General features: G+C 41.8%; 1 protein-coding gene across 11 annotated transcripts in view; it reads left to right on the top strand.

The window, feature by feature from the left end:
• Positions 1-23677, top strand: part of tbc1d7 (TBC1 domain family, member 7) — a 74191-nt gene that overhangs the window by 10479 nt on the left and 40035 nt on the right. For 2 of the 11 annotated variants that reach the window (XM_080204873.1, XM_080204960.1), the window contains exons 3-7: positions 125-184; positions 1982-2067; positions 5242-5312; positions 6335-6524; positions 10110-10190. In XM_080204873.1, the coding sequence (XP_080060999.1) occupies positions 6413-6524; positions 10110-10190 (193 nt within the window). In that variant the 5' untranslated portion in view covers positions 125-184; positions 1982-2067; positions 5242-5312; positions 6335-6412. Of the gene's footprint in view, positions 1-124; positions 185-1099; positions 1309-1981; positions 2080-5238; positions 5313-6334; positions 6525-10109; positions 10191-23677 lie in introns of those variants that run through there. The other 9 variants (XM_080204943.1, XM_080204934.1, XM_080204917.1 and 6 more) reach the window with 8 other exon arrangements.

A 23677-nucleotide genomic window follows, 5' to 3' on the forward strand; every position in this document is an offset into this window, starting at 1 on the left:
TTGAAAATAGTGAGTAAAATCCAAGCAACAGTTACTTGCTTCTCTACTTCTATATGAGATCTAGATGAGGTGATAGTGGTCTCATTTCAGAATTTACTCTCAGATAACATTTTGTCTCCTCTAGGATGGTGGTGATGTCCTGGGCTACCCTAACAGAAGGATAGGGAAAAACCATTTGGCCCGGGTAAGTCTCCTTTTTTGACTGATCTTGGTGCAATCTCCTTAGCTTCTCAGCATATCCTCAATTTTTTAGTACAAACTTTTAATACAAATTGAGTCAATATACTTTTCTCATGGCTTTTTCCATAAATAAGAGAAATTATTTAATTTCCCTTCTAATTCCTAACTCGATCATTAATGGAACTCTTTATAAACCATTTGCTCAACTCAATTTTGTCAAATACATTTCTTAAGCAACCACACACTGTGTATGAACCGCCATTACAGCAGTAATGTTGGTGTAGTGCCCATCATTGATTCAGGATGCCTCACTACAAGTTGATGTTTGCCGATTTTTAGTTAAAAACCAGTTAGGCCTCAAATTGAGTATTGTGTTCATTTCTGGCACCACACTTTCGGTACAATGTGAAAGTATTAGTGTGGATTCAGGTAGGTCTGTAAGATTAGTTTTAGGGATGAGGAACTTGAGTTACATCGAAAGATTAGAGAGGTTGTCCCAATTCTTAAAGAAAAGAAGGTTGAGTGGAGATTTGATAGTTATTCAAAATTATGAGGGGCCTAGATTGAATAGATAGGGTGTCACAGACAGGAGTGGGGTCAATTGAAGCTGTTTCCATTTCCCTGCACTCTACCTGTCCATTAACACCAGGTTAAAGTCCAACAAGTTTACTTGGAATCACAAGCTTTGAGTGCTGCTCCTTCGTCAGGTGAGTGGAGAGTTGGGTTCATAAACACAGCATATATATTGCCTTTAAACAGCTGCGCAACCTCAAACAGACCATTGTTCGTAGCAAACTACCCAGCCTTCAGGACAAGAACGACCACAACACCCACACAACCTTGCCAACGCAACCTCTGCAAGACGTGCGGGATTATCGACATAGATACCACCATCACATGTGAGAACATCACCCACCAGGTACACAGTACATAATCATGTGACTCGGCCAACGTTGTCTACCTCATATGTTGCAAGAAAGAATGTCCTGAGGCGTGGTACATCGACGAGACAATGCAGATGCTACGATGATGGATGAAAGGACACCTTTGACGGTCGCCAGACAGGAGTGACTCCCTCCCTGTCGGAGAACAGTTTAGCAGTCAAGAGCATTCAGCCTCAGTCTTCAGGTAAGCGTTCTTCGAGACGCACGACAATGCAGAATTGCCGAGCAGAAACTGATAGCCAAGTTCTGCACGCATGAGGATGGCCTCAACCAGGATCTTGGGTTCTTGTCACACTGCATGTAACCCCCACCTTTTTGTGAGGGCTTTCAAAATCCTACTAACTGTCCTAGCTTGAGAGAATTCACACCTCTTTAACCTGTGATTATCTCTTTCTCCACTTGCATTGCCTGTATCTATAAAAACCTGTAAAGACTTGAATTCTAACTATTATCTTGCAATTGCGTCTCTGTCTGTATATGCTATGTTTGTAAACCCAACTCTCCACGCACCGGAGGAAGGAGCGGCAGTCCGAAAACTCGTGATTCCAAATAAACCTATTGGACTTTAATCTGGTGCTGTGAGACTTCTTACTGTATCCATCCCGGTCCAATGCCAGCAACTCCACATCATGTCCATAAGCAGGTGTTTTAATTTATTCTGATTTCTCATTTTATAAATGGGGGAATTTTAAATTTGAAATGTTTCAATCCTCTATTAATAGACTACACCAGGTGAAGGCACGTAGAGTCTGGAGACGTGAATTTTTCCATCTGTATTTCGGCATGTGTATGAAGGATGTGTATTCCCAAGGCTGAAATTTAAATGTTTAATTGGAGTCTGAATTCCTTTGTTCTAGGACGATCAGAAGCCTCACAATACCAGGTTAAAATCCAACAGATTTATTTGGAATCACAAGCTTTCAGAGCGCTGCTCCTTTGTTAGGTGAGTGGAGAGGTAGGTTCACGAACATGGCATATATAGACAAAGTCACAATTGCAAGATAATTACAAATTGGAATGTGAAGAATGGTTGGAATGCAGGTCTTTACAGGTAATCAAGTCTTTACGGTTACAGACAGTGCGAGTGGAGAGAGGGATTATCGCAGATTAAAAAGGTGTGAATTGTCTCAAATCAGGACAGTTAGTAGGATTTTGCAACCCAGGCCAAATTGTGGGGATTACATGGAGTGCGACATGAACCCAAATCCCAGTTGAGACCGTCCTCGTGCAAAAAAATTCCAAATAAACCTGTTGGATTTTAACCTGATGTTGTGAGACTTCTTACTGTGCCTCCTCCAGTCCAATGCCAGCATCTCCACATCTAACTTCTAGGAGACACTAGTTTTGCGTTGGTAAACTGAAACTTTCCTGTGAAAACCAGTGTGTTAGAACTGCTAATGCTTCAGCCATTAGCATCATTATGGGAGATTGAGTCCTGTGAAGGCTTGCCTTTGTTTGAAGTAGGCTGAAGTGTACACATTAACCATGTGGCCATTGTCACTTTGAAACTCCTGCAAGGCAGGTGACTGGTTAGCGTCATTTTATCAGCTCAGCAATTGTCTATTTTGCAAAGTAAAAACAAAGTTTCATCATAGAATGAACCATAGAATCCTTACAGCGCAGAGGAGGCCATTCGGCCCATTGAGTGACAACAATCCCAGCCAGGCCCTATCCTCATAACCCCATGTATTTAGCCTGATAGAGCCTCTGACACTATCAGAGTCTCTACCAGCCTCTGACAACTTAACATGGCCAATCCATCTAACCCACACATCTTTGGACTGTGGGAGGAAACTGGAGCACGTAGAGGAAACGCGTGCAGACATGGGGAGAACATTTATAAAGTAGTCCAGTAGGTGAATATCTATAGAACTGTAGAATCCTACAGTGCAGCAAGAAACCATTCAGCCCATCGAATCTGAATTGGCTTTCTGAAAGAGATCCCACCTAAGCCTTCCCCCTGTCCTATCCTTGTAGCCCCATGCATTTATCGTGGCTAATCCATCTAACTGACACATTTTTGGACACTAAGTGACAATTTAGCATGGCCAGCACACCTAACCTGCACATCTTTGGACATCATAGAATCCCTACAGTACAGCAGGAGGCCATTTGGCCCATCGAACCTGCAACAATTTCACTCTATCCTCGTAACTCCACACATCTACACCGCTAATCCCCCCGAAACTAGAGTCAATTTAGCATAGCCAATCAACCTAACCCACACATCTTTGAACTGTGGGACAAAACTGGAGTACCCGAAGAAAACCATGTAGATACAGGGAGAACATGCCAACACTGCACAGGCATGGCTTGACAGTGATAAGGGAGTAATAGTGCCACTTGTGAAAGGGTTTAAGGTAATTGGCAAAAGAAGCAATGATGACAGGTAGAAAACTATTTTTTTGCAGTTAGTGGCTTGGATCTAGAATCCACTGCCTGAGAGTGTCATAAAGGTTTACACTATGAAAAAAGGCCCTTTGGCCCAACTTGTCCATGCCACTTTTTTTTAGTGACTAAGCTAGTCCCAATTGCCTCCGTTTGGCGCATATCCCTCGATAGCCATCTTACTCATGTAACTATCTAAATGCTTTTTAAAAGACAAAATTGTACGTGTCTCTAGTACTACCTCTGGCAGCTTGTTCCAGACTCGCCACCCTCTGTGTGAAAAAATTGCCCCTCTGGACCCTTTTGTACCTCTCACCTTAAACCTATGACCTCTAATTTTAGACTCCTTTACCTTTGGGAAAAGATATTGACTATCTAGCTGATCTATGCCCCTCATTATTTTATAGACTTGTATAAGATCACCTTTAAGCCTCCTACACTCCAGAGAAAAAAGTCCTGGTCTATCCCGCCTCTCCTTATAACTAGTAGCATCCTGATAAATCTCTCCTGCACTCTTTCTTGTTTAATAATATCCTTTCTATAATAGGGCGACCAGAACTACACAGTATTCCAAGTGTGGCCTTACTTGTATAAGTTGTCTTGTACAACTTCAACATGATGTCTCAACTCCTGTATTCAATATTCTGACCAATGAAACCATGCATGCCAAATGCCATCTTCACCACCCTGTCCATCTGTGACCTCACTTTCAATGAGCCAAGAACATGTACCCCTAGAACTCTTTGTTCTATAACTCTCCCTAACACCCTACCAATAACTGAGTAACTCCTGCCCTGGTTTGATCTACCAAAATGCATCACCTTACATTTATCTAAATTAAACTCCATCTGCCATTTGTCAGTCCACTGGCTCAATTGATCAAGATCCCTTTGCAATCTGAGATAACCTCCTTCACTGTCCAGTATGCCACCAATCTTGGTATCATCTGCAAACTTACTAACCAAGCCTCCTAAATTCTCCTCCAAATCATTAATATAAATGACAAATAACAGTGGACCCAACACCGATCTCTGAGGCATATTGCTGGTCACAGTCCCCCAGTTTGAAAACAACCCTTTACAACCATCCTCTGTCTTCTATCATCAGTCCAATTTTGTGTCCATTTGGCTACCTCACACTGGATCCTGTGAGATTTAATCTTATGTGACAACTGACCATGCAGTATCTTGTCAAAGGCCTTGCTGAAGTCCATGTAGACAACATCATCTAACATCATCTGCACTGCCCTCGTCTACCTTTTTGGTTACCCTTTCAAAAAACTCAATTCAAATTGAATTTGTGAGACATGATTTTCCACTCACAAAGCCATGTTGACTGTCCCCAATCAGTCCTTGCCTCTTTAAATACCTGCAGATCGTGTCTCTCAGAATATCTTCTATCAACTTACCCACTACAGATGTGAGGTTCACCAGCCTGTAGTTCCCAGGCTTTCCCCTGCAGCCTTTTTAAACGAAGGCACAACATTTGCCACCCTCCAGCTTCAGGCACCTGCCCTATGGCTGTCAATTCAAAATCTCTGCTAGGGGATCCACAATTTCCTCCCTAGCCTCTCACAACATCCTGGGATATATTTCATCAGGTCCCAGGGATTTACCTACCTTGATGTGCTTTAAGACTTTCAGCACCTCCTTTTGTATTATATGTACACTCCTCAAGACATCACTATTTATTTCCCTAAGTTCCCTAACATCCATGCCTTTCTCAGCAGTAGATACTGAGTGTGGTGGAAGCAGAATCAGTTGAGGATTTCTGAAGACAGTTGGATCATTATCTGAAAAGGTAAAATTTGCAGAACTATAGGGAAAAGGAAGGCAAGTAGGACTGGGTGAATTGCTTTTTTAGAGAGCCAATATCAACACAGTAGGCAGAATAGTCATTTTTATTATACCTGTTCTGACTTTCTTGTGTTCCTCGGTCAGCCTCCTTTATTCTCTTCAGTAACTAATAGATTGAATCTAGACTGCTTCTGGGAATTTTTGCAGTTCCATTGCAGCTTTTGCAATCTATAACATTTTATAAAAGATTCCAAAATGTGCTTTCAAGGGCTTCTTTTGCCTGCGTTGACTCTGCATAACTCATAGGTAACTTTTCGCAGCCATAGAACATAGAAAACTACAGCATAAACAGGCCCTTCGGCCCACAAGATGCACTGATCATGTCCCTACCTACTAGGCCTACCTATAACCCTCAATCCCATTAAATCCCACGTACTCATCCAGAAGTCTCTTAAAAGACCCCAGCGAGTTCGTCTCCACCACCACCGACGGCAGCCGATTCCACTCACCCATCACCCTCTGAGTGAAAAACTTACCCCTGACATCTCCTCTGCATCTACTCCCCAGCACCTTAAACCTGCGTCCTCTCGTAGCGACCATTTCAGCCCTGGGAAATAGCCTCTGAGAATCCACCCGATCTATTACCTCTCAACATCATATAAACCTCTATCAGGTCACCTCTCATCATTCGTCTCTCTAGGGAGAAAAGACCTAGCTCCCTCAACCTATCCTCATAAGGCATGTCACCCAATCCAGGCAACATCCTTGTAAATCTCCTCTGCACCCTTTCAATAGCTTCCACATCTATGTTCTGAATCTCCATTATTTATCTTCATTCTTTAATTAAAGTTTGATGTTCTGAGAGTTTAATAAAATCGTTCAACTCCAAATGATTTATTTAACACAGATATTGGTGAAAGTTTAAAATGGCAGATCTGTTTGGAATTTTATTTGATACTATTTCTATATACTTTGGTGATAAATTTAAGATGCTACTCAAGTGTTTTACTAAACGTTATTTTGTAGCACATTGGATGATATTTCAAAGCTTCTGCAGTTTTGGTTAAGAAGCATTGGCTGCAACGGCAGCTTTTTAGTAGGAAAATGGCCGAAGACCCACAGAGAAACTTCCGTTCTCATTATTATGAAAAGGTTGGATTTCGTGGTGTTGAAGAGAAGAAATCCCTTGAAATTCTGCTGAAGGATGATCCATTAGGTAAACTTAGCATAGTTAATATACACTAATTTGGATAATAAACAAAATGTTCATCTGAAATTGCTTTTGGTGATGCATATTAATGCTCTAAAGTCTGACCAGTGAATGACTAGGCATATATTTGACTTATGAAGAATGGAGAAAGAATTTTAAATGTTCATGTAAAATTTAGTTTTTCTGATTGACAAAAATATTTGAAGTAATTTTGTATTATTACATCTTCTATGAAGACATGTTCATTTGTTAAATAATTAGTATGACAGAGAATTGAGACTAAATTGTCCCTTCAGGGCATTGAGGTGCAGATTTTAATTTGATTGAAATGCTACAAGATGGATATTCTGATAAAATATGAGAAAGTTGAGTATCCTTGAGTTTAATTGCCCACTGTTGATTGGCAGAGCCTTGTGCTCCCTAGATCCTAAGTCTGCTTCCAATTCCAAAGAGAGTAGGTAGTTTGGATTGCTTCAGGATGGAAGCATCTTGTGAAAACTTGCATCAATGTCTCTTTTGTGATTGCACACCAACAACATATTTAAGAGTGGAAAACCTGGTTGTTGTGGATTGCTTAGATTGCTATACGTATGCAGTTGGTGATGCCTTGCATCTAGGGAGTGCCAGCTGAGTGCCTGCACATTCTGATTAACATTATCTGTAGCAATGTTGACATAATTGCCAGGCCTAACAAACAGGCATCAATCACGTGCTTTATGCTTTTGTGGATGGAAACTGGAAGTTTCTGCAAGAGTTTGTGGCACAGCCCATTGGTAAAAAGTGTTGAGCAGTTTAGTAACTGACAGCCGCTGGTAAGGAGTGAATACCAAGTCCAGCAGCCAGCAGACTTCTAGGAGTCTGCAGAGGTCTGACTCATAGAATCATACAGTGCAGAAAAGCCCTTGGCCCATCGAGTCTGCACTGACACATTAAAAATACCTGAACTCCCACTTAATCCCATTTACTCACACTTGGTCCATAGCTTTGAATGTCATGGTGTGGAAGTGCTCATTCAGTACTTTTTAAAAGATGTGAGGCTACCAGCCTTCCAGTCAACGTGTTCCCGACCATTACTGCTTTCTGGATAAAACTGTTTTTCGTCACATCCCTCCTGCTCCTCACCTCGAACCTGTGTCCTCTCGTGACCTATCCTTGAACTAAGAGGAACATCTGCACCTTATCTACCCTGTCCATGTCCCTCATAATCTTGTGCACCTTGATCAGATCACCCCTCAGCCTCCTCTGCTCCAACTAAAACACCCCAAGCTTCCCCAACCTCTCTCCATACTTTAAATGTTCCATTCCAGGCAGCATCTTGCACATCTCCTCTGCGCTTCTCCAGTGCAATCACATCCTTCTTAAAATGTGGCGACCAGAGCTGCATGCAGTACTCTAGCTGTGGCCTCACCAAAGTTCTATACGACTCCAACATGACTTCTCTGCTTTTGTAATCTTGCCTCGATTGACAAAGGCAAGTGCCCCATATGTATTTTTCACCATCCCAATAACATGCCCTTCCACCTTAAGGATCTGTGGACAATCACACCAAGGTTTGATTCCACAGAACTTTCTAATGTCCTACCATTCAAAGAACAAAGAAAATTACAGCACAGGAACAAGCCCCTTGGCCTTCCAAGCCTGCACCAACCATGGTGCCTGAGTGAACTAAAACCCCCTAACCTTCCTGAGACCATATCCCTCTATTCCCATCCTAGTCATGTAGTTATCAAGACACCCCTCAAAAGACAGTATTGTATCTGCTTACACTATCTCCCTTGACAGCGAATTCCAGCCATTTACCACTCTCTATAAAAACTTGCCTCGTACATCTCCTGAAGAACAAAGAAAATTCATTGATTACTTCCTTGCCAAATTACTCCTTCCAAAGTGCATTACCTCCCACTTTTCAGGGAAAAATTCCATCAGCCACTTATCTGCCCATTTGACCATCCCATCTCTATCTTCTTGGAACCCAAGGCACTCACTGTTAACCACCTGGCCAATCTTCGCATCAGCCACAGATTTACTAATCCTACCCTCCGCATAGTCATCTATGTTGTTTATATAAATGACAAATAATAGGGGACACAACACAGATCCCTGTGATAGGCCACTGGACACTAGCTTCCAGTAACTAAACACAGTATGAAGTCTCACAACACCAGGTTAAAGACTTATTACTCCAGTCCAATGCCAGCATCTCCACGTCATTCCAGTCACTAAAGCAGGCTCCTGTCAACACTCTCTGTCTCCTACAACTGAGCCAATTTTGAATCCACTTTATCAAATTATCCTGTATCCCATGTGCATTTACCTTTAGAACATAGAACATAAAACATAGAACATTACAGCGCAGAACAGGCCCTTCGGCCCACGATGTTGCGCCGACCAGTTACAAAAACAATGACCCACTAGCCTATACCAATCCCTTTTCGTCCATAAACCTATCCAGAGATCTCTTAAACGCCCCCAAACTAGACGCATTTACAACTGCAGCATTTACAACTTTTTCACACGTCTCCGTGTGATACCTTGTCAAAAGCTTTGCTGAAATCCATATAAACTGCATTGATTGCACTACTCTCATCTGCACATCTGGTCACTTCCTCAAAAAATTCAAATTCAATCCGTCTGACAAAGCCATGCTGACTATCCCGAATCATGCCTTACCTCTCTCCAAGTCAAGGTAGATGCTCTCCTTCAGAAGTTTCTCCAATAGTTTCCCTACCACTGACAGGAGACTCACTGGTCTGCAGTTCCCTCATTTAGCACTACAATCCTTCTTAAATAGTGGGACCACAATAGCTGTTCTTCAGTCATCTGGCACCTCCCCCATCATGTGGACTCGCATTCTAATCATTCTGTATTCTGTAAACTCAATGTGTGCATTTATATGCCCTGTTTGTGATCAGAACTCCCCACTCACCTGATGAAGGGGCAGACCCACAAAAGCTAGTGGCGTTTGCTACCAAATAAACCTGTTGGACTTTAACCTGGTGTTTTTGAGTCTTATTGTGTGACCTCCCCATGGCCAGGGAGGAATTGAAAATTTGGATCAGAGCCCCTGCAATCTCCTCCCTTGCCTCTCACTGGAGCCTAGGGCACAACTTAACATGGAGATTTATACACTTTTAAGGCTGCCAATACCTTCCCAATGTCAATTTGCTCAGGTGCAGTCTCTATCCCTGAATTCCATACCACCTTGTTCATTCTCTTGGGTGAAGATGGATGTGAAGTATTCAGGACTTGTATATAACCCAGTCCAGGGAGTTACTTGAGTTTCACTATTTGTCATGGTAGGATTCAAGTTCTTGATCGGTGGGTTATTTGTCTATTAATATGACTAATATTAAAACTGGTGGTAAAATGGCCTTATTTGTTACATCTCTTGTGTGGGATGAACAAATTGCTGAATTAATAGCATACGTGGAGCCTGTAGCACACAGAGTTTTTAGTCTTGTTCTTTTTGGGGGAAAAAAGGTTTCTCACAGTCCTGGTGATATTCTGTGTTTTTGTTGAAAGAAGAAACCCAAGCAGTTTATATCAGTTCTATTTTGGATAAAATATGATCAATGATTAATTTTTTTTCAGATGTTGAGAAGCTCTGCACTTTTGCTCAACGCTATCCTGTTCCCTCCATGTATCGTGTTCTTGTGTGGAAAGTATTGCTTGGTATGTTTAAATGATCTTACAATTAATCTTTTCAGTGCAAATCATATCTATTGTGGATGAAATCTAACATAGAAGGCCTTTGCATATGCACTGAACTTAGTTCTATTATTTATAATAGTTATTCTTTCTTGTCTGATGTGCAGTTTCATTAAACTAAGCATAAGGTTTCAAATACGTAACAATATATCTTAGCTGAAAAATTAGAAATAATTTCATGCTTTTTACAAATCAGCACATGATTGGGTGATTGAGGTTGTAAGTCAATGAGAATGCTGCCATCTTTGAATAATTGTGTTGCTGATTTCTCAGCCTGGAAGTTGGATGACTCCAAAGCCTTTTCAGATATTAAGAGGGCACCTATGTCTTCCATAATCACAGACAGGAAGCACACACTTATTACAAACCAGAAATGCACCAGATGTCATATTGGTATAGGCAAAACAGAAACAGGCATTAATCCCTTAGCATCTGCAAATAAATTATCATATCCACTGGAGGTTCCCTGTACAGGTAGTATTTAGGAAAACCAGATTAACATACGGCCTAACCAGTGATCTTTAAATTGACCATGGCAAGCTGTCCCCCAAAAAGGCAACTTTTCTGAACATGGCAGGCATGCTGCTTCCACCTCCAAATTCAGACAAATGGTGCTGCCAGTAGCATTGGTACACATGACTGACATTTATCCAAAGAAGGCTGCACCAAAGAGATAAGCTTGTGACAAACTGTTTGCTTTGAATGTTTTGTTTTGGGTGTAAGTGAGATGTGACCAAGACTGAAGGAATTATATTTGGAGAGGAAGTCGCTCCTTTTTTATCTGAGAAAGAATCTAAAAAGATTGTTGTTCTAAGGGATATGAGTGCAAAATTTATTTTTAGCAAGAAAATTCAGGCCTCTCTTTAGGAAGTTTGCTTGTGTGTACCTATCCCATTGTGTAGTATGAGTTTTAACTGAACTGTGGTAAAGAATTATGTTATTGTCAATATTATTTCTAAATTATCCATAAATCATGTGGATTTTATTTTGGGAAATGATATAGCGGACAGTGTAGTTGTTCCATAATCTGGGATGGTATGCCACAGTTCAGGAATAATAAAAGCTTCTCAAATGTTTGTGATATAATTAAGCAAGGAACTGATCCTAGTAAAAAAAAATGATGTATCCACATTAGGCAGCAGACATTCCTGCAGAATTTCCAAATCAAAGTTCTTCTCAGAAAGGACTGAGGCCTCAGAGTAATCCTGAAGACTTAATGACACAGTGCTGAATTAACAATTTATGTCAATGATGAGATGCAATATGTGGCTGGACAGAGTTCAAAAAATCACTTAAAACCCCAAAGCGATTGGCATTATGTAGTTTGTGAATTGTGGTGGAACACTTAGAAACGTGAAGAAGCTGTCAATATTGCTCAACAGGAATTAAATAAAAATTGTTTGAAATGTGATCAAGAAAACTGAAGCGGATTTAAGACTAAACATTCAGCTGAAAGTAATATTGCTGAAAAGAGAGACATGTTGCTGGAGATTTTCATCTTGCACTCAGGGCAAATGCTACCATGCCAAATTTCAAACAATTATCTGACGCTAAGCTTTTTTTCATTTATTGTGTCCGTGAGTGTTGGAGAACACCATTGGAAAATATATTGAAGCAGTACCTTTGGACCAGCATGACTATAGAGATTAAAGACTCCTTCAAGATAATTTGTGTTTGCAAGTGTTCATAAAGTTTCACAAATGGCAAAGATGTAGGAATTGAATTTTTGACCAAATATATGAATAGTCAAAGGAGGGTTAGGATCTTAAGAATAGAAGATAACTGATAGTTGTGGTTATGTGAAATAGGAAGAAAATTATGTATTTGGAAAATTGGGTGCACAAAGGAGGTAAAGATGTAGAACCATAGAATTCCTACAGTGGAGTAGGAGTCCACTTGGCTCAACGAGTCTGCACCTACTCTTCGAAAGAGTACCTTCCCATCCCCCACCTTATCCCTGGAGCCCTGCACATTTACCAAGGCTAGAAGAATGGATTCTTCTAGCAAAACAAAAGACAAGGATTTGTTTTGTCTTTCGATGTGCGATATTGAGAAGGTCCATAAATGCTGCTTTTATCTGTTTGGCTAACAAAGTAAAGCATTAGCTTTAAAAGACCTGGTCAATTTTAAATTTTTATGGCCAGTAGATAAATTATTGCATAAATGTTCTCTATTTGTTATAACTGTTTTATCTGGATACTACAACAGCAGCGTGGTAGGAATAACACCAATAACAAGAATTTGTGTGTGTGTAATACATATATATATAATGTTATTAATGTAACAGTGTATCCCAGGAAGTTTAGAGAAGCATTATCAAAAGAAAATTGGACACTAACCCTAATATTTCCACATGTGAGTCAATGGTGAAAGGTTTGGTCAAAAGTGGAGAATTTAAGAGTTGTCTTGAAAGGAAGAGAGGCAGAGAGATTTCAAAGGGAAGTTCAGAGTCTTGGATCTTGGCAGATCAAGGCATAGTTGATAATGGAGTTGATAGTGGAGTTGTCTGAGAGGCCAAAGTTGGCAGAACACTGATATCTCAGAGGATTGTGAAAATGGAAGAGATTACAGCTAAATGGAGGGGTGAAGTCATAGAGGAATTTGAAACAAAGATAATTTTAAAATCAGGATTGGCATAGGTCAGCCAGGTGAGGAGTGAATAGGATTTGGTATGGGGTAAGACCAGGGCAGCAGAGTTTTGGACGACCTCAAATTTATGGAGGGCAGAATGGGGAAAACCAACCAAGAATGGTTTGGATTGCATTGCCCTAAAAGTCACAGATGAATGGGGTGAAGATTTTGGCAACATTACCATCGCTAAATCCACAGAACATATTACAGTTGACTTAAGTGGACTTAGTCATACTGTGGCTATAACAGCAGGTCAGATTCTGGGAATACTGCAGCAAAACTCATCTGACTTTCCAAGCCTGTCCACCACTTACAATGCTCAAGTCAGGACTGTGATGGAATGTTTTCCTTTGTCTGGATGGGTCTAACTCCAACAATACTGAAGTCAAAGCCTGCTTAATTAACAGTCCATCCACCACCACATTACTACTTTAAACATTCACTCACTGGTACACAGTGGGTTGCATTGTGTGCCATCCAAAAGATATACTTGCCAAGGCTCCTTTGAGAGCACCTTCCAGACCCATGGCCTCCATCCAGAATGACAAGGAGAACAGGCACAGGAGAACATCACTAGCTGCAACTTGCATAGACTTTGACTTGGAACTGTATCACCATTGTTTTATCATGACTGGATCAAAATCCCGGAACACTCTGCCCCATGGCATTGTGTGTATACCTACACTATGTGGACTGAAATGGTTCAAGAATTTGATTCACCTCACCTTCCCAAGGGAAATTAGGAACAAATGCTGACCTTGCCAATGACACTCACGTCCCACTAATAAATGAAAATAAAACAAAATGAGATAGGGTCAGTTTGGAAATGTTATGGAGTTGGAAATAGAATGTGGTTGAAAGCTCACCTCAGACACCAAATTCAGTTGAGCCTCAGCTATTTGCCAGAATTATAGAATCCCTACAATGCAGAAGGAAGCCATTTGGCCCATTGAGCTTGCACTGACAACAGTTCCACCCAGGCCCCTATGTCCATAATCCATCGTATTTACCCTGCTAATCCCCTGACACTAAGGGGCAATTTAGCATGGCCAATCAACGTAACCTGCACATCTTTGGAGGGTGGGAGGAAACCGGAGCACTTGGAGAAAACCCATACAGCCACAAGGAAACTCCACACACAGTTACGCAAGGCCAGAATAGAACCCGGGTCCCTGAAGCTGTGATGCAGCAGTGCTAACCACTGTACCATGAGAGGAATAGAGTTGTGTATTAAGGGTCAATTTTTAGTGGGGACCAAAGACAATTTCAATGGTATTCCTGGTATTTAGTTGGAGGAAATTTCTGCTCATCCATTATTCAATGTAAGACAAGTAATTGGACAAGTAAGAGACAGGGAGAGGTGGTGATGAGTTAGATCTGGGTGGTGTCAGAATATGTGTGGAACTGATGCTGTGTTTTTGGATAATGTCACTGAGAGACAACATGTAGATGAGAAATAGCAGGAGACTAAGGATAGTTCTTTGGGGAACTCCAAAGTAACAGTACTGGAGCAGGATAGTGGCCATTGCAGGTGATTCTTTCTTGTTAAACTGGCGAGATGAGCAGGAAACCTGCCTTCCTGCCTTGTGCAGTCTCATCCAGTTCAATGACGCTGGAGAGGATGTGGAGGAGGATAGTATAGTCAACCATTTCATAGGTTGCATAAAGGTTCAGAAGGGATAGATTTGTCACAGTCAAATAAGATCTTATTTGTGATTTTGATGGGAGTTGATTTGGTACAGTGGCAGCATGGAGGATTCTGGAAAGATTTGTACAGATGTGGGGGACAATGATATACCCAAGGAGTAAGAGGAAAAGTTTTGCACATAGCACATATAGCAAGGTGGTCACACCGCAATCTCAGACTCCACAGAGAGGAAGGGAAGAGGTGGCCACCAGGCAGTGCAAGAGCACAAGGTAGACAGTGCAGGAATCTCCTTTGGCTAGTCCCTGCAAAACAGATTTATCGCTTTGTATACAATTGAGGGGAATGGTCTCTTGGGATAACAGCAGAGCCAAATTGGCTCTGCTGCATAGGGGAGGAGCAAAAGTGCTAGAAATGCAGTAGTCATAAGGGATTCATTTATGATGGGAATAGATGGTAATTTCTGTGGCCACAAAAGAGATTCCAGGATGATACTTTTCCTCCCTAGGTGCTAAGGTCAAGGATGTCTCAAAGCAGCTGCAGGACATTCTGAAGGGGGAGGGTGAACAACCAGTTGTCGTGGTATACATGAGTACAAATGACACAATAAAGAAGGAATGTGGTCCTTGTAAGGGGATTTTCCTGGGGTTTGTCTCTGGTGCCATTTATTGAGCTGAACTCAGCTAATACAAAGACTCATGAAAGACAGTATGCAGTCAAGCAAGTTCTTTGACCAATATGCATTGGGAGAGAGACAGCTGAAGGATTCCAACTTCTCTTTGACATTACAATATATGTGTAAAACAAATATACCTTTTCAAAGGTTTGTTTCTCCTGCCCAATCTGTCATCCAAACTGGATGATCCAGTTACGTTAATACGTTATAACAGAGAGGGAGTCATTTCACCATGCCTGCTCATTACCTCCTTATCAGTAAAAGATTAATGCATTTATTCACTTCAACCATAAGCTAAATGCCTCTATTCATTTTAAAACTTTGATAGCTTGCAGCTGCAGTCTATAGGACTTATTGTTTCCAAAGAATGTATCTAGTTCTGCTCATTTTCCATTCTGCTTTTAGGCAGGCTGCTTCTTGGCCAAAGCTTACAAGACATTTGAAAATACATTTTAAATCTACAATACGTATTCAAAATTCTCTACCAATGATTATGTATGTGTCTGTGCAGACAATATCGTCACATGACGTGTGTGTGGCACTTTGTGATTCCTTATGATATATATAAGGCACACTGTGATCTCTATTCTAAACTAATTTTTTTAATTGTCTTCAAAATCTGAGGGGTTTCTGTACCACTTTCTACAGTCCTAAAAGCAGACTATAAGGAGCAAGAAAGCAGGTAGAAAAGCTGGTTACCTCAGGATTAACATCTGTGCCACATGCTGGTCAGAGTCAAAACAGCAGGATATATATGTTGAATACATGGCTGAAAAGATGATGTGGGGGAAGGGTTTCAGATTTCTGGGATATTGGAATTGGTTCTGGGGGAGGTGAGACCCGTACAAAGGACTAGCCTTGAAGTTTTGTACATGAACACTTGGAGCATTCAAAATAAAATGGATAAATTAGTTGCATAGATAGATGTAAAGGGTATGATATAGTTGGGATTATGAAGAAATGGCTAGTAGGTGACCAAGGATGAGAACTAAACATTGCAGGATATTTGGTGTTTATGAAGAACAGGCAGGAATGATGGAGAGGTCAAGACTTAATTAAATGAGAAAATGTGATGACTGCAGATTTGAAGGTAGGAGGAGGGTGCAAAAGCTTAGCAGACTGAACCGTTAATAATATTAGCTAACTTGGGAGCCAGGAAGAGAAATTGGATAGTCTGTTCGTAGGAAGAGAGCAAGAGGTGTGTCTCATGGACAGGATAAGCTCAGATGGTTATGAGGGGAGAAAAGGAAAGAAATTAGAGGAATATGTACATTCAAGGGTTAGGAGAAAGGAAAACTTTGGAGGAATTTTGATCCAGTGATCTACTAGAAGAGGTGAAAGCAGCACAGGCAGCTGATCTGATGGTCTCATTCTTAGTGACAAAGAAGTCCATGAGCTCCTTGCACTTATTGGAGAGCAGAGGGGTTTGAGAAAAAGGCTTGTGTTGGAAAAAAAACACCATGGGTTAGCCTTGCATTCTGGGATGATCTGGAAATGGTGGACAGGTTCAACAGACAAGAATAAAATCTTGATGGTGCTTTGTGAGGTCCAGTCAGATCATTAAAGTATTTCAAAAATAATTAAATAGTAACTTGGCAGTACATCATTTTGTATCACTGGATACAAACCCAAATATTATTGGCAGTGATATTACTGGACAGGCACATGACTGTTTTTATGTGTATTATTTTAATTACTGTGACGCCAAGAAAGTAATTTATTGCTGTTTATATATGGTTTCCACAATGGTTCAGCTGTATTTTAAAAGGTGTATGCCTAAAAATAGTGGACAGAGGAGTATTGTAACTCTGTTATGATGGGCTTGTCTCTGGGTTTGTTAGCTTCTTATTTTAGACGAAATCTCATTGGTGGCGGTGGTCTTTGTTCAAAAAACATTGATTTACATGCAAACTATTTACAAATTTTAAATAAAACTAATGTATATAGCTACAGCTGCCCTCAGATTCTTTTCAGGCAACATCTTTGAGTGACTTCACTGTGACAGATCTTCATTTGCACATGCTCAATATGCTCTTAATTGAGTTAACCCTTTAGAGTAATGCGTTAATTTGTCTGCTATCAGTCATTCCTGGCATAGTTCTTTGTGCAAAGATTTATAGCAATGTGTGTAGAGTACCTGATTTTTCCCAACATCCGAAGTGTGGGATTCAATTTTAGGTAATGTCTAACAGCAACAGCCTTAATATCACAAAAGCACCTAAGGCACTATAAAACAAAGTATTATAAAACAAAATTTGGCAGAGCTGCAAAACAGATATTAGGTCTGGTGACCAAATGTTTGCTCAAAGTTAGGTTTTAAAGAATGTCTTTAAAGGAGGAAACTCAAGCGGTGATGAGGTACATAGAACATAGAACATTACAGCGCAGAACAGGCCCTTCGGCCCCCGATGTTGCGCCGACCAGCTTTTAAAAAAAAACAACACTAACCCACTAATCTAAACCAATCCCATTTCGTCCATAAACCTATCCACGGATCTCTTAAACGCCCCCAAACTAGGCGCATTTACAACTGCAGCTGGCAGGGCATTCCAGTCCCTCACCACCCTCTGGGTAAAGAACCTACCCCTGACATCAGTCCTATAACTACCCCCCCTTAATTTAAAGTCGTGCCCCCTCGTGCTAGCTTTCTCCATCCTAGGAAAAAGGCTATCACTATCTACCCTGTCTAAACCTCTAATCATCTTATATGTTTCAATAAGGTCCCCTCTTAGCCGCCTTCTTTCCAGCGAAAACAACCCCAAATCTCTCAGTCTCTCCTCATAGGATCTCCCCTCCATACCAGCCAACATCCTGGTAAACCTCCTCTGCACCCTCTCCAAAGCCTCTACATCCTTCCTGTAATGTGGGGACCAGAACTGCACACAATACTCCAAGTGCAGCCGCACCAGAGTTGTGTACAGTTGCATCATGACGCTGCGACTCCTAAATTCAATCCCCCTACCAATAAACGTACAGTGAGGAAATCCAAAATGCAAGGTCAGATTTAGAGAAATAGATACCCATGACGTTGGGGGGCTGGAGTAATTACAATCTCTGATGGCGAAGGGATCAAGGGATTGAAAACAATGATGAGAATTTCAAAATCAAGACGTTCAGGCCCTACAGTGGGAACTGATGCAAAGATATTAGGTTTTTATCATTTACATTATTAGGAAAAAAGTCTCTCAGAATTGTTCCAAATTGTGATGGATTTCTCAAGTCTTGCCAATCGGATGGCATTTTGTTTTCTTAACTGAAGAACAAGGATAGTCAGTCCTGGTGGTAAATATAGAAAAATGTGAAAACCAATAAAATGTTCACAGTTATGTTTTAAGCCAGAAAACTCAAGTGATTTATCGCTGTCACTGAACCAAGTAGAATTGTAGATTTGAAAACACTTCAGCATGCTTTTTGTTTTTTTGGTGCCTATATGTTGAAATGATTTCTCAATTTTAGATCGTTGTAGCAATATGCAGTTTCCTTGGTTCAGCACACGCAGCTGTAGTGTGGATTCTGATAGCAACATTAGTAGGTGATCAAAACCTGCTCATTTACTGAAAACAATTGTAGTTTACTGAAGAAATAATGAGCCCAGCATTTATAATATAGCTGATACTATATATATCAGCTGTATTATAAATATTTCTGGGTGTTAGCGATGGAAAGGTGGTAGGAATGGAGGGTCTTAATGACATTACTGTTACTAGAGAGGTGGTGCTCGACAGACTGGAGGGGCTGATTGTGGACAAGTCCCCAGGACCGGATGGAATGCATCCGAAGGTTCTGAAAGAAATGGCGGAGGTGATAGTGGATGCCTTGGTGGTTATTTTCCAGACGTCGCTGGATTCCGGGGAAGTGCCGGAAGATTGGAAAACGGCTAATGTTACGCCGTTGTTTAAGAAGGGTGCCAGGCAAAAGGCGGGGAATTATAGGCCGGTTAGTTTAATGTCTGTGGTAGGTAAAATGTTAGAATCTGTCATTGAGGAGGAAATTGCGAGGCATCTTGAAGGGAATTGCTTGATAGGGCGGACGCAACACGGTTTCATTAAAGGGAAGTCGTGTCTGACAAATTTACTGGAGTTCTATGAGGATGTGTCTAGGGCAGTGGATAGAGGAGAGCCGGTGGATGTGGTCTTTCTGGATTTTCAGAAGGCGTTTGACAAGGTACCTCACAAGAGGTTATTGCAGAAGGTCAGGGGACATGGAGTTGGGGGTAGGGTGTTAGCGTGGATAGAGGATTGGTTGTCAAATAGGAGGCAGAGAGTGGGGGTCAATGGGTGCTATTCGGATTGGCGGTTGGTGACTAGTGGGGTGCCCCAGGGGTCGGTGCTGGGGCCTCAGCTATTTACCATTTATATAGATGATCTGGAGGAGGGAACCGAGTGCAGGGTGTCGAAATTTGCTGATGACACCAAGATTGGGGGAAAGGCAAATTGCGCGGAGGGTGTGGAGAGTCTGCAGAAGGATCTAGATAGGCTGGGCGAATGGGCCAGGAAATGGCAAATGGAATTTAATGTTGGCAAGTGTGAGGTGGTCCACTTTGGTAGGAAGAATGGTAGGAAGGACTATTACTTACGTGGCGAAAAACTGCAGCAGGTGACGGTGCAGAGGGACCTCGGGGTCCTTGTGCATGAGTCGCAAAAACCCAGCTTGCAGGTGCAGCAGGTGGTCAAGAAGGCGAAGGGGATGCTGGCCTTCATAGCGAGGGGGATTGAATATAAAAGTAGGGAGGTCTTGCTGCAGCTGTATAGGGCATTGGTGAGGCCGCAGCTGGAGTACTGTGTGCAGTTTTGGGCGCCGCACCTGCGCAAAGATATTTTGGCCCTGGAGGGAGTGCAGAGGAGGTTTACTAGGCTGATACCGGAGTTGAGGGGGTTGAGCTATGAGGAGAGGCTGAATAAACTAGGCTTGTACTCGCTAGAGTTTAGAAGAATGAGGGGAGATCTCATTGAGACGTATAAGATGATGAATGGGATGGATAGGATAGAGGTGGAGACACTCTTCCCGCTCAAAAAAGACAGTAGGACTAGGGGGCACAGCCTCAAGATAAAGGGGAGGCGGTTTAGGACAGAGTTGAGGAGGAACTTCTTCAGTCAAAGGGTGGTGAATCTCTGGAATTCTCTGCCCGTTGAAGTGGTGGAGGCTGCCTCGCTAAATATTTTTAAGAAGCGGGTTGATGGGTTTTTGATAAGAGAGGGGATTAAGGGTTATGGGGAGAGGGCGGGAAAGTGGAACTGAGCCACAACAGATCAGCCATGATCTTATTGAATGGCGGGGCAGGCTCGAAGGGCTAGATGGCCTACTCCTGCTCCTATTTCTTATGTTCTTATATATTTGCACACAAAGAAAGCGTGACCTGGTCACTCTGGTGATGGTCAGGATATTTGTATAAATCCAGTCCGTTCTGGAGTTAATTATGTAGGATGGTATTTTTGGTGGCTTCCTAATTAGGCACTAAAGCCTAGAGATCAAATTAGTGGACTGGTGTTGTATCATGAAGATACAATTTGTGAACATGCTGTTCTTTGAAAAGTGACACTGTGTATACGTGAACATCAGTCTTATGTAAAAGTCGACCCTGATTTTTGGCCAAATAATCCATGTATCTCATGCATAAATTGCCTCTAGTTTTTGTGGGGTAACAGAAGATGCCTTTTCATGCCTCCAATGCTACACCAAAAATATTGTGAACACAAGTTACTCCTAGTAATTATAATTTCCTGATGAACTTACAGATTATCTGCACTGTAATAACAATATCCTTTGTTCTCGTGCTCCAAATTACATCTTATAAAACTACTTGTGATTAGAAATACTGTCAATTATAATCCATTCAGAAGTCGGATGCCAGCAAAGTAACAGCATTCTTGCCAAGTCTGCAAGTGCCAATCCTGCCCCTAAACTAGCTTATGGACACACCAAGGCAGAGATGAAGGACTTCACCAACACAATAAATAACCATCATCAGTCAATTAGAATCAAAACAACAATACATAAGGAACAAATAGACCTCTTGGACATGACAGTATTTAAATCACCGCATAGTAATGCAAGCTGGCTAGTGAAGTATTCTTCAAGCCCACCGATGCGCACACACTCCTGCATAGACACAGCCACCACCACACATTTACGGGCTTAATAAAATCACAAGAAGTAAGTAAAATAGTCAAAAACAAATTTGAAAACTTAAAAAAGAACATTAAAATGTTAGAGAACTACAACATTGTAACAGCTTATAAATGATACAAAATCCTGAAGGACATGTTAGTCAGAAGTAGAATAAAACTGCAGGAGGGAAATGCATGCAATAAAACCTGCAAACACCTGGTAACACCAGAGGAAATTTAAAAAAATCACACTAACATCAGTATAGTGCTAAAATCAAAAATCAGATGCGACCAACATAATGTGGTGTATGCCATCCAAAGTAAGACATGCAAGACAATATACGTAGGAGAAACAGACAACACATTAAGGGAAAGACTCTCTGGCCATCTCAGTGGGATTAGGACAAGAAAGGGAAATAAGGCCACAAACAGGCATTTCATGTAGGACGGCATTGAAGCCCTAACAATCATGGAACCAGATACAAATATTCATTGGACCACAGCAGAAAGAAAATGAACAGCGAAGGTGTGGATCTATAAAATGAAACTTTATCCCGTAATGGCCTAAAACCTAGAACACAGGAACACAGAAACCACACAAGAACAGGGATAGACATGGACCTAAGAGGTCAGCTACCCAGACCACAGAGTTCCAAAACCACAACGAACGATAGCAAACAGAAACGAATAACACGTCCAAGCAAACACGACTGAAAGGAGTAAATGACACAACTGGGAAACCATAGCGAACATGAGTCACAGGTCAAGAGGGAACCACATAATAACTGTTCACTAACTGTGGGGTGGCATGGTGGCACAGTGGTTAGCACTGCTGCATCACAGCGCTAGGGTCCCAGGTTCAGATCCGGCCTAGGGTCACTGCCTGTATGGAGTTTGCACATTTTCCCCGTGTCTGCATGGGTTTCCTCCGGGTGCTCCCTGTGTCTGCATGGGTTTCCTCTGGGTGCTCCAGTTTCCTCCCACAGTCCAAAGATGTGCGAGTTAGGTTGATTGGCCATGCTAAATTGACCCTAGTGTCATGGGATTAGCAGGGTAAATGCATAGGGTTGCAGTAATAGGACCTGAATGGCATTGTAGTCGGTACCGAATGGCCTCCTTCTGTACTGTAGGGATTCTATGATTATATTTTATGATACTAGGCCCTCCAAAGTCTGGGCACTCTCCCACTCACAGGAGAAAAAGCCAAGTAGCGAGAACCGAGACCAGAACTTGAAAATAGGAACATACAACAAAATACCGGCATCCCAAATTCCCCCATGACACTCTTAAATACATGCTGTTAAACAAAGAACCCCTGGGCCCACCATGGATCGTCCTCCTTGTCATACTCTAACATATTGACCATAACAGAAAGGGCCGACTCACTGCCCTACCAAGACCATATCTATGACAGAATCACCGGCAAAAACCAGACAACCCAAACAAAAAGAAGGAAATCCCAAAGAAACTCAGAGATGAACCAAACATTCCCCCCCCCCCCGCTCAGTTTTTCCTCCAAACATCCCCCCCTCCCCTCCCCAAACAAATACCAACGGGGGAGTGGGTAGACCAGCACAAAGAGGAGGGAATTGCAACAAGGGGGAGAAAAGGTGGACCAATCTGGAGGAGATAAGGCAAACGGGCAAGGGAGAACATGGAAGAAATGGCGGTAAAAGGGGAGGTAGACAACAGATGTTCCGACACACCCCCCTGCTCTGCCAACTAATGCCCTCACACCAGCCTGATAAATACTGTTCCAATCTATACCATGCCATCCTGCCCACCACAACATAAAACACCTGTCAACAAAAGTTCACTCCATCCAACGAGTTCCTGTATCCCTTTCGCCTGCCCACCATATCTGATTTTTTTTAATTTGTTTTATTATTGTCACATATATTAGCATACTGTGAAAATTATTGTTTCTTGCATGCTAGACGGACAAAATGTACTGTTCATAGAGAAAGAAATGAGAGAGCGCAGAATGTAGTGTTACAGTCATAGCTAGGGTGTAGAGAAAGGTCAACTCAATGCAAGGTAAGTTCATTCAAAAATCTGACAGCAGCAGGGAAGAAGCTGTTCTTGAGTCAGCTGTTATGTGACCTCAGACTTTAGTATCTTTTTCCTGAAAGAAGAAGATGGAAGAGAGAATGTCTTAAATTATGTAGGCTGCTTTGCTGAGGCAGCGGGAAGTGTAGACAGTCAATGAAGCTGGTTTGCGTGATGGATTGGGCTGCTTTCACAACCTTTTGTAGTTCCTTGCGGTCTTGGGCAGAGCAGGAGCCATACCAACCTGTGGTACAACCAGAAAGAATGCTTTCGATGGTGCATCTGTAAAAGTTGGCGAGAGTCGTAGCTGACATACAAGGGAGGCAAAAGAGCCAAGATACGG

This window comes from Carcharhinus amblyrhynchos, chromosome 2 (genome assembly GCF_965287045.1).
Source record: "Carcharhinus amblyrhynchos chromosome 2, sCarAmb.v2.hapA, whole genome shotgun sequence".
Taxonomy (NCBI): Eukaryota; Metazoa; Chordata; class Chondrichthyes; order Carcharhiniformes; family Carcharhinidae; genus Carcharhinus; species Carcharhinus amblyrhynchos.